We start from the raw sequence: 19884 nt of genomic DNA on the forward strand, positions 1-19884 counted from the left end.
GATGTATGTGTGTATGTATGTATGTATGTATGTATGTATGTATAACTTGGCTATACAAAAATTAAATTATTTGGTTGTATAAATAGGATGTCTTTGCAATTTGAACTTATGGTATGCAGTTTTAAAATACTATGTGGTATGTATAAAATTCAAAGCTAAAGGCTTTTTTATATTCTCAGTAAGCAACAGTCTTTCATGTTATTCATTTACATTATAAGAAATTTGTTAGAATGATTATTAAAAATATTTTGGAGAATGTTTATGGTCTTCTGGAGTCAAGGGAATACTGTCAGTATTGTCATAGTGATTTATTGCCTAATAAACTTGTATTCTAAATATGTAAACATTATGGGGTCCTGAAAATAGAAAATCACTGTTAGGAACTTTTTTTTTAAGTTTGTTTAGGTCACGGAACATTAGATTTCTTTGACATATACCTGATTGGAAGTGATATTATGGCCTTTACCTTTATTACACTTATAGAAGTGTTTATTAAAAGATTGTCCCGTTTGGTTATCTAGACAAGAGAAGAAAGGAAAATGGAAGCTATTCTGCAAGCCTTTGCCAGACTTGAGAAGAGAGAGAAAAGAAGGGAACAAGCTTTGGAACGAATCAGTACAGCAAAAACAGAAATCAAAACAGAATGTAAAGATACACAGATTGTCAATGATGCAGAAGTTGTACAGGTATATATTCTTTCAGTTTAATTCTCAGTTTGTTTTATGACTTCACCTTGCAGTTAAATTTAAAAATTTTTTTATTTGCTTTAAAAAGAACTAAAATTGGACACTTTTAGTGATATTTTTATTTTCTAAGCTGACAGGTGAAATAGAATAGCACCAAGTAGTTCTGTGTTAAATGCTCAGAACCAAAAGATAATAGATGCAGATATATAATAATCATTTTCTCTCCATTATGAATATTGTATTTCCTTTTTTATCTTAATTATTATTATGCCTGCAATAAAAAAATTTCAAAATTTTTGAAGATTATAATCTACTTTTTTTGTATTTATTGCAAATGGTTTTGTTTCCCTTAGTAACTTACTAGAAAAGATTGATACTGTTTCTTTTTCAGTCTAGCCAAAAATGCAAATTATGGTTTATGTCTTAATAGGAAACAACAAAGGAAGAAACTGCCAGCAAGCCTACCCCTGCCAAAGTAAATAGAGCTAAGCAGAGAAAAAGCTTTTCTCGAAGTAGAACTCACATTGGACAGCAACGCCGGCGCCACAGAACCGTCAGCATGTGCTCAGATATCCAGCCGTCTTCTCCTGATGTAGAAGTTACTTCACAACCAAATGAAACTGAGAACACTGCACTTGCAGCAGAGCCTGAAACTGAAACTGCCATAGCAGAAATAGTTACTGAGACTGAAGTTCCAGCACTTAATAAATGTCCCACAAAGTACCCCAAAACAAAAAAGGTATGATGTGCTAAAAAAGAGAATAACAGATGATGCTTGTTTTCTTACAAATCAGTAGCTAATAATGTTGCTCATCCCTTCATGTTTTAAGTGAGATTTTCTATTTGGATATTGCTAATTCAGGTTTTACTTGGCAGTCTCTCCTTATACATCATTGAAATAAATTGCTGAATTAAAAATTGGGTATACAGTTAATATGAACAGTTTCCCCATCCCAGAGAAGTAATAAAATAGCTTCTTGAGATCAAGTATCTTATTTTTAAACAAGAAAAATGTTGAGATTTCTGAAGTCTGTAATACAAATGTACTTTTTTTTAAAAAGATTATTTTTGTATCCTTTGAATTTTTGTCACTCTATAAATGAGGGTAACAAAAATTATGATCGACAGACCCACACAAAGGAAGCTACTATGGATCTTTATTTTTTTTTTTTACAACTTTATTGAAATACTTGGAAGATTGTATTTGAAACTAAGTTTAAAATTATAGTCCATAGTTGATTGCTCCATTTAAGACTGGGAAAATATCTAAGTACCATTTTAGTGTATTTTGGAAGAACACAGTAGCATAGCACTTTTCTCAATCTCTTCTTAAGCTGCATTATAACATAAGTATTTTAGAAATAAAAGCACTTTTTCTGGATTTCTCACCTTTGGGAATTTTGTATGGCCTAAATTCTGTCACGTATGTTGGATTTGCTTTGGAAAAGATAAGCATCAAAAGCAATCTACAAATTAATATATGATAATATTAAATAAGGTTGCTGAATGTATTAGAAGATAATGATTAGATTCTTAGAGAAAATTGTGTGAAGAGAAATTTTAAAATCTTCTAAGAGTAGTAAAAACTAGATAAAATATTAGCATGTATATTTTATTTTAAAAAATATTTAAAATTTACATTTGTGGTGTTTAAAAAGTTTATCAGAAAATAAGTTTTAAATGAAGCCACCCACTGCCTAATTTTTAACTATTGCAACATAATGAAAAGTTCTTTTCCACATCAAGCTACAGGTTAAAATAGAATGTATAATTTACTTTAGCTCATAATTTATATAACATGTCAAACTGTTTCTGAGAAAAATCTGTATGCTAATATAATTTTTCCATTTCAGTTTTATAAGAAAATGGGAAGAACAACTGATTATCTTAGCTTAATGAGTATATTTAGTATTGGGTATAGTTTCCTTATTTTAGTTATTAAAGCAGCTTAGAATTCTAAAATTCAGACATCTTTCCTCATTCATCTTTTTCTTTTATTTAGCACTTAGTCAATGAATGGTTAAGTGAGAAGAATGAGAAGACCGGAAAATCTTCAGAGAGCCTTTCAGAAAGGCCTCTTCGAATAACTACAGATCCTGAAGTATTGGCTACACAACTCAACTCTTTACCAGGCCTTACTTACAGCCCCCATGTATATTCTACTCCAAAGCACTATATTAGATTTACTTCACCGTTCCTTTCAGAAAAAAGGAGAAGAAAAGAATCTACTGAAAATAGCTCTGGCTCATGCAAAAAGGTAAACTTTTCTTGGGATAAGCAACATTAATAAACAACATTCCATTCTGGTGCTTTTTCAGTTTGCTCTACAGTACAGATTGTATTAACTGTGGCTTTTGTTATTTTAGCGATGGTTGAAGCAAGCATTAGAAGAAGAAAATTCAGCCATTATAGAGAAATTTAGTTCATTATGCCAAGAAAGATCTAGAAGCCCTGCTGTCAATGGTGAAAATAAAAGTCCACTGTTACTCAATGATAGCTGTTCACTTCCAGGTAACAAGACTTGTTTTTGTTACATTAGTCTGGCATAAATCAAGCATTATATATCTCACTGAAGTAAGCATAGTTCTAATTTTAAAAAAAATTTTAACTTTTGTACAAATATTTCTATTTTGAAGAATTTGCTAAGACAATGAACTTGTCAGCTGATTCACTGGGCAGCTCACTTAAAATAGTATAATTTAAGCATAACTTGTGTAATTTGTATCTGTGTTAAACTTCCATTGGCAACATTTAATAATCTGAAGAAAATTGTTTCATATGAGTATAGTTTTTAATTGCTTGGAATACCATACCTTTGGGATATCAAAATTTAGTTCTCATAACAATTTGTTTTTAAAGAATATTTGAGTGGTATATCAGTATTACAGAATAAGATTTTTAGCTTAAAGTCAATTGTATTCTTCTCTAGAAATTGTTTTGTTTTTCATACACACAGATTTAACTACTCCACTAAAAAAACGAAGGCTATATCAGTTGTTGGATTCTGCTTACTCTGAAACCTCCACGCCTACTCCTTCTCCGTATGCTACGCCAACTCATGTGGATATCACTGCTACAGACCCATCATTATTTGCTACGCCTCCTAGGACAAAATCAGAAGATGAAACTTGCAGGAATGGTTATAAACCCATATATTCACCAGTTACTCCAGTAACTCCTTGTATACAGGGAAATGCTATGCACTTTGAGGTGAGAGAACACAAAGGTTTGATATTTTGCTTTGTATGACTTTGCTTGCTACACATTGTTTGGGAAAGTTGATCCCCAAACATCCTCTAAAACGTAAGAGTACCTTTCGAAAAGACGTAAGTAAAAATGAGCAGTTTTTAGAACAGTTTAATTAGTAGGAGTTTTACACCACAAAGGAAAAAAGCTAGTTATGTACATTTTTTTGAGTCTGTGTATACTTTAGAAAACATTTTAAATTATATTATAAAACTGTATCTTTTTATATTTGTAATATACTAGAATTTCAATTTGTAAGTGTTCGTTTTAATCATGATTTTATTAATTTCTCTACAAACAGCAACTTCGATTCTATTTTAGGTGATTGAATTATTAGCAATGTAAAACAGTTGATTTAATGGTAATAATTGTCTTTATCTGTACCCCTGGAAATGTTAAAACTGAAAGTTTTGCATTTGCATCCAAATACAAAATTAGAACTGCTGTTAGTATTGAATTTATTGAACTTCATTGCTAATCATCTTTTTTTTTCCCCCATAGAATATTTCTTCCCCAGAAAGTTCACCAGAAATTAAAAGACGAGTTTATAACCAAGAGGTAAATATTTTATTAAAATAAGAAGCACTCAGTGATAAGTACTTTAGATTTATAAATTCTAAAACTAAAAAAATTAAGCCATGGCCTGTGAATGTTGATATAATTTTTTTTCCTCCTTCAACTAGGGCTATGAGAGAACACCAGCTATGTTGACAGTGGGTCCTTTTAGAAACTCTATGACAGAAATGGGCCTGCAGGAAATTAAGACCATTGGCTATTCCAGCCCAAGAAATAGGACTGATGTAACCAGGCAATGCACCGGGGACAAGGAGTCTGTATCAGATCTACAGACGGGAGTTGATGTAGTGGAGCACACTGTCATTCCTAAAACCATGGAAACCCCCTCCCAAGATAGGACTGAGTCCAACAGTCAGCTAGAACCTGCTCCCTGTGGAAGAAGCACAGTTTACTCTTCTTGGGTTAAAAGTCCTGAAAGAACAGGTGTGAACTTTTCCTCAGTGAATTCCAATTTAAGGGACTTAACACCTTCCCATCAGCTGGAGGTTGGAGGTGGCTTCCGAGTAAGTGAGCCAAAGTGCCTAGTGCAAGATGACTCCAGAGGCGTGTTCATGGAGACCTCTATGTTCTGTTCTTCAGAAGATGGGCTCCCCCCAGGGTTTGGAAGGACAGTTAACGACAGTGCGATTGAGGGGAGTTGCACACCCCAGAATCCACCACAAAAGAAAAAGGTGAAAGCTTTTTCCATTATCTCTACCTACGTCTCCTGAGCCTGTGTGTACTTTAAGAAGCCTTTAGATGCTGTGAGGGGCTTGGTATCTTTTCTCTTTGAAGTTTACTGGGAATTTAATTTTTTCACATTAAGATTTTCATCGGTACATGGGAAATGGAACAATTAGAGCTACTGCATGACTAAGGAATATGGTTAAAGTTATAATTCATTTTATCTAAGTAAATAAAAGGAATAAACTCCAAACAGGAAAGAATTAAAGCAAAAATAATTGTAGCATTAGAATACCTGAACTACAAGGGCCCTTAAGAGTTTATTCCTTTCTAAAATTTGATACATAAAGTTGAAATCCAGAGATACTAAATGACTTGCCTTAGGCTCAGATAGCTAGTTGAAGAATTTTAAATCTATATTTCTTGATTTTCAGAACAGTATCCCTTTTCTGATATCCTTTTTCTTTTTCCTTATGGTAATAATTTAGTATGAAAGAGGCAGCATGTAACAGGAATAAGCATTAAAGTAGATATTTCCCCTAGGTTCTAGTCTCTGTTGTACAATAATGTGTGACCTTGAATTTCCTTCTCTGGAAAATGGGGATATCTGCCCTATTCAAAAAGTTGTGAATATCTCTTGAATCTGTTCATAAATAATTTCAAGTATTGGCCTTAATTTGATGTATTAGTTGACTGGCCAATATCCTGCTTGAGTTAAATTCCAGAGGTGATCTTCCTACTTGGAAACAAAAAAAAAGAGGAACTTAAAGCATTTGTATTGCAAATTATAAATGAACTACAACTATATAGATTTTATAGCAAACACTAAAAGAACATGAAGGTGACTTTGCAGAAGTCATATAATTTTCCTAATGTGAATGTAGAGGCTCTTAGACTAAATAACACATTGACTTTGATGAAGCAAAAATGATTTGTTTTTTTCTCTTGTCATCTTAGGTGTCCTTATTAGAATACCGTAAGAGACAGCGGGAAGCGAGGAAAAGTGGCTCCAAAGCTGACAACTTTTCTCTAGTTACTGTGTCGCCTCATGCTACTATGGGTGGAAACACAAGCAACAGCAGCAATACGAGTGATGGGTGTAGCAACAGTGCTGAAAATGGGGAGCAAGCAGACCACACTACTAGCCTGCCTTTGCCATTGCCAACTGCTGTTTATAATGCTACTTCAGAAGAAATCAGCAATAACTGCCCAGTAAAAGAAACTTCTTCTGGTGAAAAAAATGAACCAGAAGTTCAATGGTAAGTGGATTGACTAGTGCCTTTAAAACTACTATATGAAAGAAGGTAGTAATATTAAATAGTTTTCATAGAGAAGGCAATCAGATAACAATGAGTATTTTGAATTGGAAATCCTATTTGCATATGAGGGAGAATGATATATCACACAGGTAATTATGTTTCTTTTTCTAATCAAGTGAGAAATGTGGTGTGCCCAACACAATAATGTCCAAAATAGGTTTTGAATATTTTTTTCAAGGTCTTGGTTAATGTAAGTTTCAAAACACCCAATTCTGGAAATTTAATGGATGATTTTAATGAAGAGAATGTAAATATGCTTTAGATCTTTAGAGTTCTGGTCTACTCTGTCTTTATGCAAATGCCATTAATTACTTACGCTGTGAGTTTTCTGGTTCTGATTATTGTGGATCACATTTTAAGTATTATTTTCTATGAATTTTAGAGACACTTGCAATTAGACTAGGTCTTTCTGTACTACATGGGGGCTGAAGGTATAAAACTCTGTAGACTCCCAGGCTACCCTGAACAAATCAAGCTCTGGCTGTTTTAGGGCAAAGGATAAAGAAAATTAGTGTTCATTATAATTCTGCCAGAATGCTTTTCAAATTATTTTCTTATCTCTCTTGGGCTACCAGTTTACAAATAGATCAAGGAATTGCCTAAAGAAAAATATTAGCAGATTTTGTATCTAATTTTATGAAGAGTGAATTCTTCCTCTGTAAGGGATGAAAATAAAATTCTGTCTTTTAATGCTTGTCTGTTTTCAGCTCTCTAAATAAAACTTAGTAGACATAACAATCTAAATTAGAAAAAAAATAGAATTCAACTTATTTTGGAGATAAAAGTAGTAATTGCATTTTGTAATTAGTTTGCCACTTAAAAATCCAGCAAGATATGACTGCCAAGTAATGCAACCTAAAAAGAAATCTGAACTTTACATTCTACTAATATATTATCATGGTAGTCCATATACTTATTGCAGTGTTGCTGGCATTCCATTTGGAGACCTACCTTCAGAACCATTGTCCTCTTCCTTTGAGTATATTCTCAGTGATGATAAATCTTCTTCCTTATTAAGTAGATTTGATTTCTACATAAACAGCCAAAAGTCAGTTGGAGTTGTTGGATAACGTCACTTGGATGGGAAGGGGGAGTAAGGGGAAGGGATAGAGATTATGACTCAAGTTGATTCTGAAAGCAGTGTCAAAAGAGAATCTTCAAAAAAGTAGCAGTGGGATTGAAATAGTTGCTACCTCAGAAAACTCATTGAAGGCATCACATTTTTGGCTTTTATTTCTGACTAGACTGTTTGGGGCTGGAGCTGCTATAGAGTCTGCTTGTGAAATGGAGAGCCAGGAGAAAATGGAGGGAGTCTGCAAGGAACTTTTGTGTCTTGTATTTAATGCTCCTGACAATATAAACCATTGTGGGATAGTAGAGTTGGGGTAGGGAAATGAGGACAAGTCAGTTGGAGCTAATTGTGCTGACGTCTACCACTTGTTTTGTTTTTGTTTTTTGGAGAGGTAGGGGTTTATGTGTAAAGTGACTCTAAAGACAAGTGGAATTTAATTATTATTAAAATTATTATCATCATTTTGTTGACTATTCCTAAATAAGGATAAAATTTCTAGGCTTTTTTTGGGGGGGCGGCCAGGTAGCACAGCGAGTAAAAGTACCGGCTCCAGTGTTGGGATGACCTGGAGATTGAATCCCGGGCTCAGACACTTAGCACCCACCCAGAAACACCTGGCCGTGTAACCTTGAGCAAGTTACTTAACCCCAATTGCTTAGGGGCGGCCAGGTGGCTCAGCGAGTAAGAGCACCGGCTCCAGTGTCGGGATGACCTGGATCAAATCCGGGCTCAGATACTCAGCACCACACCCAGAAACGCCTGGCTGTGTAACCTTGAGCAAGTTACTTAACCCCTATTGCTTTAAAAAAAAACAAACTTTTTTTTTAAGTATAATCATGTTATATAAGAAATGCTTTTAATTAGAGCAGAAATATTCTGTGAATCTAGGTCCCTGGATTGAAGATTGCCTAGGTTTCATTCTAAACAAACAATTCTGATATGATTGATTCTAAAACAGCCTTTTTGGAGAGTTGACTAATATAGTATTTAATAAAAGGAATACCTCTCATGATTTTTAATCATTAAACCAGTATAAGCTATTCATGATGGCAAAATTGAATTCAACCAACTTTATTCCTGGTTTTACTCCTCTTATTGATTTAAAAATGTCTCCCAAATAATTTGGTTGGTTTCCCATTATTAGGAAGCTTCCTTCTTCATGCATAGGAAATACTAACTGAAGCAAAGATAACAATCTTTGATTGTAACAATACAAATATAAGTATTTGTAACAATAGTTAGTAACAATACAAAATTTCTGTGCTCAAACATAAAAACTCAGCATATTCCATTTTTTCCCCCAAATATTTATATGACGTATGGATAACACAAGAGATTTGGCTTAACTATAATACTGTGTAAACGGTGAAACAAAATTCTTTCATTCTGGTATTTTAAAGGACTGCTTCAACTTCAGTGGAACAAGTAAGAGAAAGGAGCTATCAGAGAGCCTTACTTCTCAGTGATCATAGGAAAGACAAAGATAGCGGTAAGTTGCTTTGTTCTCCTACCTGGAAGTGAATTCAACTAACCAAAAGTATATTACAGTTTATAGGAATTCTAATATTCTATTTGGGTTTGCTTCATCTGTAGGGGGAGAATCACCTTGTATCCCATGCTCACCGAATCATGTTCAGTCTTCACCTTCATCTCATTCAAATCACATTCCCCAGTTGCAACTTAAGGTCCCAGTCCCTTCTTTCAGTGAACTTATAGAAGGTCAGTAAGCAGATGACCTATCAATCACAGTTGTAGTTTTAAAAATCTTTTTAATCACTGAGAAGAAAATCTTTATAAAAGTTGGTCTGAATAGTTGAATGTAAATTCCATTGTAGTGTTTGCAAAAGCACTGTTTATCATGTGATTTTACATTTTACTATGGTTTTTTATTTTACAGACCCTGATCCTGAAAATCCAGAGCCCACAACCACAAATGAATGTCCATCCCCAGACACTTCTCAAAAGACTTGTAAAAGTCCTTCAAAAGTGAGCAAGGTAATAACACAGCACCTTAGAATGTAGCAGTTCAGAAAAAAATTAAAGTTGATGGTATGCAGTTGTCTAGATTTGAGCTATACCATAATCAGTTTGTTAACACTGATCTCCTACTACCCCTCACCTAGTTTGTGTTTCACTTACCTTATTCACCTAATAGTCTTTATTTTCTTTTGAAAACCCATTTGGGGATAAGAAGGGATAGTCTTCATTAAGCCCTAGTTTAGAATGGAATGCTAACAGTTTGTCTCCAGAAGTAATTTGACATGATTATCTTAATGTCAGAAATCAGCGATTTCTCTAAATGCCATGATCTCCTGTGTATTACATCATTAAGTGAGGAGAATTTTTTTGCAAGTAACTAGAATGAATGCAGAAGTTCTAAAAATAAAGATATACTTCAAATAAAGTATTTTATAGTTTAAAGACATAAGTTTAACAGGGAAATTTCATAAATTAGGGGAAAAGTTTTGGTGCCTTGTGGCCTTCAGAAGTGATTTTCAGTGATGAAACATTGTCATTTTTCCCAGTTAGGACAAGTATACCAGGTAGAAATATATTTTGTTAATAAGTTTTGAGTAATTTACCTTATGTAATTATAAGGTATTTACTAATAAATTAGTTTACCCATAAACTGTTTCCTAGTTTCAAAAAAAAAATTTAATTCAGATGATTTGGGGGGCAGGGCACAGTTTTCTAACTTATTCTCTGCAACACCAACCAGCTTTTACAAAAAAGTTCTTGGGATGGGAATATAATTAAAGTATGCCAATTGCCTTACAGTGTATGTGCATTGGAATAGTTGCCAGGGGGGAAATTTGGAAAATGTAACATAATATTGAATGAAAAAATATCAAGTCATTTGTATTTAGCTTAAACTTATTATTCAAAGAATTCCTAGTTAAGATATGATTAAGGATATCAACAAAATTGTGACCATATAGCATTACCCTTTTTTTTTTTCTAAGTAACTGTTTAATGGGAGAGGGTTTGGAGAAATTTTTGAAGATCTAAGTTTGAAAGCTCCTGAAACTTCTAAGTATTTACGGCAGATTTATCCCTTTCCCAAAACGACAACCCTTGCACAACAGTGTTATGTAATTTTCACATTTTCCTAAAGCTCCTTCTCTATTATATATATATAATCGGTTTATAAATGTTATATTGACTTATTCTTTTTTCGTGTAGCCTTGTTCACCAGGTCCTACAGTTCCTGCCCAGTCACTTGGAAAGACACCCACAAAACCAGATTCTCAGTGGGAGATGGCAGTTAATCCACCCGAGACTGAAAATGCCAATCCTCAAAAGGCAGAGCTACAACAGAAGCAGCTGTCAAATGTCCAAGCACTTTCAAAGACTCATTCTACCCAGTCACATGTGCGAAGTTCAGCTGAGCAACTGTCACAAAAGCTTCCTTCTGCACCTTTGAAGTTGCATTGTCCCCCATCACCTCATGTAGAAAATCCGCCCAAGTCATCTACTCCTCTTACGCCTGTCCAGCATGGTTATCTTTCACCAAAGCCTCACGCGCAGCAGTTAGGATCTCCCTACAGGGCCCACCATTCTCAGTCACCTCAAGTTGGTACACCTCAGAGAGACTCTCACAGAAATTTTTATCCAGCAGCACAGAGCCTTCAGTCTAATACTCCGCAGCCACCTACTGGAGCATTATTTACACAGACACCTTCAGGACAATCTTCAGCAACTTACAGTCAATTTAACCAACAAAATTTGAACAGTAATGCACCGCCTCCTCCCCCTCCTCCTCCTCCCTCTTCATCCTCTTACTATCAAAACCAGCAGCCCTCTGCAAACTTTCAGAGTTATAATCAGTTAAAGGGTAGTCTTTCCCAACAAACTGTGTTTACATCTGGACCAAATCAAGCACTTCCTGGTACCACAAGTCAACAACCAGTTCCAGGACACCACGTAACTTCAGGGCATTTTTTGCCATCTCAGAACGCTGCCATTCACCATCAAGCTTCAGCAGCTCCACCCCCTCCGCCACCACCACCTGCTCCAGGACCACATCTTGTACAACAGCCAAGTTCCCATCAGCAGCACTCTGTAGCACATGTAGTAGGGCCCGTTCATGCAGTGGCCCCTGGTTCACATATTCATTCTCAAACTGCTGGGCACCATTTGCCACCCCCACCTCCCCCACCAGCCCCTGCACCTCATCACCATCCCCCCCATCCCACCCCAGGACACCAAGGTCTGCAAGCACAACACCAGCATGTAGTAAATACAGCTCCACCCCCACCCCCACCTCCACCTTCCAGTGTTTTGGCTTCTGGGCATCATGCATCATCTGCTCAAGCCTTACACCACCCCCCTCATCAAGGACCTCCACTTTTTCCTTCAAGTGCTCACCCAGCTGTACCATCATATCCCTCACAAGCTACACATCATACACCCCTGGGACCTGGACCCCAACACCAGCCTACTGGAACAGGACCACACTGTCCATTGCCAGTCCAAGGTCCTCATCTCCAGCCACAAGGACCAAACAGTATTCCAACACCTACAGCTTCAGGGTTCTGTCCACATCCTGGCTCTGTAACCCTACCACATGGGGTTCAAGGACCTCAGCAGGCATCTCCAGTGCCTGGACAGATTCCAATTCACAGAGCACAGGTGCCACCAACGTTTCAGAACAATTACCATGGTTCAGGGTGGCATTAACAAGGACTCCTAAAACATTTTTAAAATGTTCTGTAAGATAAACTGTATATTTCATATGTACCTATTCATGGTACTTTTTAAAGCTTGTACATGAAACTTTGTATAAAAGCAAACACCAGTGCTCTTTCATTGTATTTTTTCCATTTTTTGCTTTTTAAAATTCCTGAAAAACGTGCTGTTAAACCAGTATTAGGTATCTTTATTTTGTAAGTGAACATTCCAGCTGTTTTTCTGGCAGTAGATTTGATGCTGCATAATCTTAAATTTTATTGTTGCAGTTAAATTCATTTAGTGAATGTTTTCTATATTACTTTTTATACGTATGTAATAAGTACACAGCTAAGTGATGGCACTAACAGGTTTTCTGCCCCCCCCCCCCCTTCCCCATTCTGTCAACAGTTCTGTGTGTGCATCTAGGTAGAAAATGCAATACAGATTTTTATAGTTTGGTGTGGACTTGGCTCTTTTGTTCATCGGTTATTTGCAGAAAAATGTAATTTAATGTATAGATTGTTTCTAATGTCTTCTGACAAGTTCTGTAAATACTGTATTTCTTTTGCGTGTAAAATTGCTTACAGCTTCTCATTTGATATAGTATTGTATATATGACAAGTCTCTTTTTGCAAAAATGTGTGATCTTTGTGAAAGTAGTACAGTATATGACATTTAAATTTTTTTAATATACTGTCACATTGCAGCACTGGTTGGGCATTTTAATTCATGTTAATAAATCACAATTATGTCAGTTTTACCCAAATTGTCCTGTACAACCTTTAAAATAAGTAAGCACTACCTCAGATTTTAGTCAGCAGACAAGGATAGAAAACATTTTCATTTTGTTTCCCTACTGTTTATGCAGTAGTAAGAGCCAGAGAAACTACTTGAAATACTTATGTAGGTTTACTCAGTGAAGCATCTTACAAGCATATTAAAACTAGATCATTCCATTTATGCATTTCACATAAGTCATACGTTGGCACAGTTACAGATGGAAAGTTCATACCAGAAAGTTATAGGTTAGTCTGAAACCCCATTAATGTTTACTTGCTTGCACATTTAGTATATAGCTGTTATAGTCTAGTCTAAAAGTAGATTTACTATTATTGCAACATCGGATAGATATCCCTGGAAGAAAATTGACTACTGGGCTAGGAGACAATCTGTCAAAATTATTTAGAAACAGATCCAACTCTGTTGTAAAGATAAAGTTATTTTAAAATGGAATGATTTGAGGAGTATAACTAATACCTTCTGTTATCAATTCTCAATTCCTTGGTCGCTGAAATAACATGAAAAATAACTGGTACTTTTAAAAAGAAAATTTTATAAGTGGCCATATATTTCATTCTATGAAATTCTATGACAGCATTTGGATATGACATATATAGCCATTGTTATTCTACCATTTGGTATAATGGCAAGGTTTTTTTTTCATCTCTTAAATGACCCTTTATATAATTTTTTTACTTTAGTTTGTCATTGGAGAAAAAACCTTTTCAAAATAAAGGTAAAGCAAACATCTAAAAATCTACGTGTTAGATCTGGCAATATTATTTTTAAGTCACTTTATGCCATGTTCTCCTTTTAATAGGAATAGGTAGTCACTGGCTATAATTATAACTTGTTATGGGTAGTACTTCCATTTTAAAAATTCCTTTTGTAGTAGTGTAGTCAATAATGATGGGTTGCAACAATCTAATCTCTTGAGGCTTGGACCAATTTTATAATCTGGAGACAGAATATGAGTGAAATTTCAGCCTCTGGATAACTTGCGGTAAAGTTCAGGATCATGGTCACTAGATAAACACCTTGTCTTGGGAAAAGGCCTTATGTCAACCAGTGTTCTCAAACACAGAACTTAAGTCATTGGCTTAATGAAATCATGGATATAGCTATACACACATACACATGTGTGCATATATGTATGTGTATGTGTGTATATATAATATAGTTTGTAATATTTCATAAGTAAAAAGTCTTGATTCTGTTATCTTTTATTCTAATAAAACAGGCAAATGCAGTTACACCACAATACTCTCCACCCCAAAATCAGATCTTTAATGATCGGAATAAACTAGATACTACCAAAATTATACATTTTTTTTCAAAGAAAAAAAATAACCTTAGAACCTATAGTCAAAAAACTAAATTGAGGGCCTAGTCAATTCTTCTAATGTACAAAATCCTCTAGTATATTACTATTTCAGAAAAGAACACAATGAATGTTAGCTTAATGTACTGGGTTATACAGAGCAAGACTAAAATCCCCATTGTTGCCCCACATCAGCAATTGAAAAAAAAAAAAAGTAAAGACCCAAGAGGCAACAATAGGGGAAAGAGTGCTGGTTCTGGAGGCAGGTTCAGATTAAAATCTCAATTCTCCCATTTTGCCATTGTGATGTTGGGCAACTTCTCTCAGATCTAGTTTCCTCAGCTGTAAAATGTGGGAATTAGACTAGATGGCTTCTAAGATCTCTTCCACTTTCTATATGATCCTGTTAATACTGACCATGTATCATCTTGCATATGTTTGGAAGGTCCAATAGATGCAAAAAAAAAAAAAAGATTTTATAATTAGAAAGCATTTCTCATAAAATGTTACAAATTGCTTTCAATGCTTTAAATCTCTGCAAGTGGTAAGTTTCTTTATGTGCAATATATCATTAGGTTTCACATGAAGAGAAGAAAAGTCAATGGGAGATCAAATTAGGGTCAGTGATTAGTCACACCTGTGGTTTAGAGATAATTAGAGGTCATCTAATTCAATGCTTCATTTCAGAGATGAAGAAAGAGGCCAGGAGAAGTTGTGACTTACCCAGAGTCACATATAAATAGTCTGTATCAGAGCCATTATTTGAATCCAGGTTCTGATTCCAAGTCAAACATGCTTTCCACTGTATATGTCAGTGATCAAGAGTTCGCTGTGCTGTCCTACAACGAATTATATTCCAGGATATTTCCAACTAATTTAAGAAATCTGGGCAAGTCAAGAGATTTGGACTGTAGTCTGAGGTCATTAATTATGAGCAAGAAAATATACACCATTAAAATTAGATCACTGCTATTTTTTCTAGTTCTGAAAGCCTAAATAACTCATGTAGTGCCTTTTCTTTACGTTTATGTTTTAAGGCTGGCAGTAATCTCAAGAGTATCATCTAATGCCCAACATTTTTTTTGGAGGGCAATTGGGGTTAAGTGACTTGCCCAAAGTCAAATGGCTAGTGTGTCAAGTGTCTGAGATCAAATTTGAACTTAGGTCTTCCTGATTCCAGGGCCAGTGCTCTATTCACTGTGCCACCTAGCCACCCCATAGTATTCAACATCTTAAACCTAAATGGATTCTGTTCCAAATATTTCAAAATTCTTAGATCTCATCTATCCCTCTTGATGTAATTTAAGACCCCCCCCCCCTTTTCTATTAAAGTTCTAAGAGATGATGAGCAAAAAACATTGATTAAACCCTAGCATTTGGAAGACAACTCACTTTTGGCTTCAGGAACCCTATTCCCTTTAGAATGCAACTCAATTTCTACATTCCTATTCTACCCTTATTAACTGATTTCTGGTTCTTTAACCATACTGCCTAAGCTATGTAGGGTTCCAACACCTTAACATTCAATTCATTGAGTTTTGTTATATAATGCTAAAATCATGTAACAGTAAATAACTAAAAAATGTTAGTATATAGTTATGTCAAACATAGTCCAATGACCAGCACAATCTCTGAAAAAAAACCAAAACACTTTAATTAATTAGACAACTGCAAGCACCTCAAACAATAGGTTATTGTTACAACACTTGGGTATCTTTTCACAATCTAGTTATTGCAAAGGCATGTGAATAAATTTAAATGGACAAAGTCAAGAAAAAGTGGCACCATAATTAATGTGTAAAATTGGAAAAAAATTACATTCATCCCACTGACTTCTAAAAGAGGCAGAATACCTCTGTATATTAACATTCTAAAATCTGTATTGCCTACTATTGTTGTGTCCTGGATTCTACACGCATAAACCAAAATGCAACTTGCAAAGGGGAAATCATTTTTTCTTTGTACTTGAGTTCATGGAAAGACAAAAAACTAGTGCAATTTGTTGTTAGAAACATGTAAAGCTACATGAGGAATGAACGTGATCTCTGACCTCTGAGACTTGGGGGGGAGGGGTGGTTTCCTCTGTCCATTGCATTGCAAATTGTACACTACCCCTTGCTTTTTAGACATAGAATATACCCTTTCTCAAACATAATTTTCATTGCACATGTAGAAATGTTTCCTTTGCTCAATTTAACCTGTGTATAGTTCAACTTAGTGCTTGTAGGCAGAAATAAATACCACATTGTAGCATGTTATCACATTATAAGGGAAATTACTATTTTTCCTTAAAAGCACTTTAAAAAAAAAGATGCAAAATATCCAATGGGAGTGCAAGTGTGTAATCCATGTTTTAGAATGAGAAATAAGTCTCGTCTTCTGTTAAAGTGCCATATGGGGAAATAAATCTTGTAAATTAGAGCTGCTTTGTTTAAAATCCAATGTAAAAAGAATTGCTATGGAATTAGAAGTTCATATAACTTCAAAGCAGCTGATGTCTGCTACATGCAACTTAGAGGCTACAAATCACTCAAAACTTAGTAGCTTTACTCTGAAATTGGAGTCCCATCCCAAATTTAATGGAAAGAAACATTTACACGTTACATTTACATATACTATAATACAAGAATGATATCCCTTTGCCAGCAGATAAAATTACATTTCCTTGCCATGTCTTTCTTGATTCCAACTTGATAATTTCTTAAGCGTGTAAATTATAGAATACTCAGCTAAAAGAGTTCTTCATAAATAGTTACAAAACCTGCCGAAACACAAAGAGGGGGAAAGTATTTTCGTTCAAGAAAATGACATTTGAATGCCACACAACACAAGAAACAATGTTTAGAGACAAGGTATTAAGTGTTTCCAGAAGAGAGTAGGTCAGTAAACTACTTAGCTGAAGACAAAAGACTACCCTTCCCCAGGACCACAGTGCACAAAAAGCAAAATGTCAAACAACAGTACCTCAAAGCAAAATAAAGGTCTGAGGATGAAGCCAGCTCACTTGTAATCCTGTTAAAGAATTTGAGAGTCACCATTTAGGTCCGATGTACTGGAAAATATTTGCTAGCTCAGAATGTTATATTTGGAGATTCTGCTAAGAATTCAACCAAGGATGCCTAAGGCATTCTCCAGCTGAAGCTCTTTTTTCTGGAACCATTTCTAACATCGGGATCAGGAAATCTGTAAACTGTGCAGCATCTTCATGAGGCCAACCATATTTCTCCACAAGCACATCAAAGAGGCTCCAGGGTTTCAGCTTCGTAATATGCCGTAGTTCTCCTAGAGACACACAAAAGAGCGATGTGTTAGAAAGCTGACAGGATTTGTGTTCTCTTTTTGGACCAGTAAGCCACCTTTCCAATGTACCCTATTCATCAATATTTAGAATAAGCTCTCTAAAACAGTCAGGTGACAAATCATTCCCACATCTAATAGTCTCACACCAAACCCAAAGTACAAATCTGGGATTACACAACAGGTGGATTCATTAAGTCAGTTTTAAGAGGTATCTCATTGCAGAATTCTTTGAAAAAGCTAGGTACCTTTAATGCACTTAAAATAATACACTTAAAATATTTCTATGTATCTTTATCAGAAGCACATTCTATAAAGTGAGGTACATCACTTTCCTAAATTCTCTGAAAGTCTTTCCTGTGAAATAAACAAACTAGTTCACTGTAATGTGTTTTTGAAGTGTAATAAAAATGCAACAGTATCTTACTATGGTATTTTTCTTAAATAACCAGATTAAACCAAAGCAAATACTAATCTGTGCCTCTTAATATGACAAAAAAAATTGCCCATAATTAAAGAACCACTAATGTGTATCAATTTGGTTAAATTCACTAGACACAATAGAAGTCAAAATAATGACAATTCTATCAGACATTATGGTGTAGCAAACTTTTTTGAGACCATATAAAGCATTCACTCAACAAACACTGCTGATTTAAGTGCCTACTATAGTGGTATGCAAATTAAATGGGGCAAAGTAAAATAATGTATTGAGACTTAATCTTACAACTTTTTTATATCTTAAGCTTTTAATATGCAACATGTTCTTGTGTTGCAATCACTTGTTTTACATAATTTGGTACTGCATTTTACAAAATTCTGACACATTCTTTAGTTCATCATGAAATTATACTTTTATCATATTGGATATGAGGCATACCTTTAATAAGTACCTCTCCAAGTTTAGGGTTGATTACAGACCACAGGTTTTCAATAAAGTTTAAGTCAGGTGAGTTCCTAGGCCACTCAAGTATCTTTACTTCCATCTCTTGGAGAAATTTTTTAATGCAAGGCTATGCTGCAATATCCCTATCTCCATTTGGGAATTTCTGTCATTTTAGAACAATTCTGTTCACTAGAGTCCAGCATTCTGAGGATAAGACTTCCAGGCCCACTGGAAGTAAAAGGGCCCAGGTATAGGCTTGCCTGAGCTTCCAACAAAGAGTTTTTGTTATAGGATTGAATAAAAAAGGTGAGATTTTTACTTTAAAAATTATCTTTTCTTAATTTTTAGCACGCGTTTTTGTGGTGTCTTGCTCATGACAAGCATTTTTTCTTTAAAGCAATGATTAAATGCTGCTTTAAACTGGTCTTTTCACTGTTCTTTCCACATATAGTAGGTTTAACCTTTTCTTTAGAGGATTCATTAGTCATCAAATTAATGCTAATTATCAATAACAATCTCTTCAGCAGGCAGAGGCCCTTTGAAGGTCTTTACTAAGTTTTCTAAGGATTAATTAGGTCAGTTCACAACTGGCATTGTTTTTTTCATTTTCATTTGTCCTTTGTTGTAACTGATCCTGTTTCATTGTGGCTTTGAATAATCCCTGAAACGCTAGACTTCCCCCCAACCGCACCCCCACACCAACAGATCATACAATGTTTCTAACAGTCATTCAAGTGTGTTTTTAAGAAGTGCAACTTTTTCGGGCAGCTAGGCACCAGCCCTGGAGTCAGGAGGACCTGAGTTCAAATTTGACCTCAGACACTTGACACACCGTATCTTGGGCAAGTCACGTAACCCCAACTGCCTTCCCCCCTCCAAAAACAAACAAAAAAGAATTCCAACTTTTTAATGTTTCCTTGCATGTTATCCATTCTTAATGTGAATTTTAAAAAAGAGAGAACAATGAAACATATATGCTTAAAATCCAGCACTCTACTGAAACAGAACTAAAAAGTAGGGAAACATCTTCAATCAGATTTGATCTGGTCAAGGCCAGATATTCTGAATCAGTTGAGAGTCAGGAAGTAACACATACAACTAACATTGTCACAAATTAAACCACATCAAAATGACTGCTTGTCCCAAGCAATTCACATAGCACTGAGAGTGCACAGCACTGCTAGGCTCTGGGGATGCTGCTGCTGCTGCTCAGGTGTTTTCAGTTCTATTCGACTCTTCATGAACCTATTTGGGATTTTCTTGGCCAAGATACTGGAGGGAGTTTGCCATTTCCTTCTCCAGCTCATTTTACAGATGAGGAAACTAAGGCTACTAAGTTTATGAAGCCAGATCTGAACTCAGGAAGA

At 35.2% G+C, this 19884-nt stretch overlaps 2 protein-coding genes across 10 annotated transcripts in view; one reads left to right on the forward strand and one right to left on the reverse strand.

The window, feature by feature from the left end:
- LOC138175907 (inactive histone-lysine N-methyltransferase 2E) overlaps positions 1–12993 on the forward strand; it is a 90733-nt gene extending 77740 nt beyond the window's left edge. For 6 of the 7 annotated variants that reach the window (XM_069106571.1, XM_069106567.1, XM_069106566.1 and 3 more), the window contains 12 exons: positions 522–686; positions 1117–1425; positions 2689–2943; positions 3053–3197; positions 3643–3896; positions 4434–4490; positions 4616–5179; positions 6129–6430; positions 8963–9051; positions 9156–9281; positions 9460–9557; positions 10746–12993. In XM_069106571.1, coding sequence (XP_068962672.1) covers positions 522–686; positions 1117–1425; positions 2689–2943; positions 3053–3197; positions 3643–3896; positions 4434–4490; positions 4616–5179; positions 6129–6430; positions 8963–9051; positions 9156–9281; positions 9460–9557; positions 10746–12242 — 3861 coding nt within the window. In that variant the 3' untranslated portion in view covers positions 12243–12993. The remainder of the gene's footprint in view (positions 1–521; positions 687–1116; positions 1426–2688; positions 2944–3052; positions 3198–3642; positions 3897–4433; positions 4491–4615; positions 5180–6128; positions 6431–8962; positions 9052–9155; positions 9282–9459; positions 9558–10745) is intronic. The other variant, XM_069106570.1, reaches the window with a different exon arrangement.
- Positions 12994–14220: 1227 nt separating this feature from the next.
- Positions 14221–19884, reverse strand: part of LOC138175909 (SRSF protein kinase 2) — a 99982-nt gene continuing 94318 nt past the window's right edge. The window contains exon 15 of one of the 3 annotated variants that reach the window (XM_069106575.1): positions 14221–17618. In XM_069106575.1, coding sequence (XP_068962676.1) covers positions 17432–17618 — 187 coding nt within the window. In that variant the 3' untranslated portion in view covers positions 14221–17431. The remainder of the gene's footprint in view (positions 17619–19884) is intronic. The other 2 variants (XM_069106573.1, XM_069106574.1) reach the window with 2 other exon arrangements.

The sequence above is a fragment of the Petaurus breviceps genome, unplaced genomic scaffold, assembly GCF_028583685.1.
Source record: "Petaurus breviceps papuanus isolate PSGF00001 unplaced genomic scaffold, PetGlider_PUasm1.0 79, whole genome shotgun sequence".
Lineage (NCBI taxonomy): Eukaryota > Metazoa > Chordata > Mammalia > Diprotodontia > Petauridae > Petaurus > Petaurus breviceps.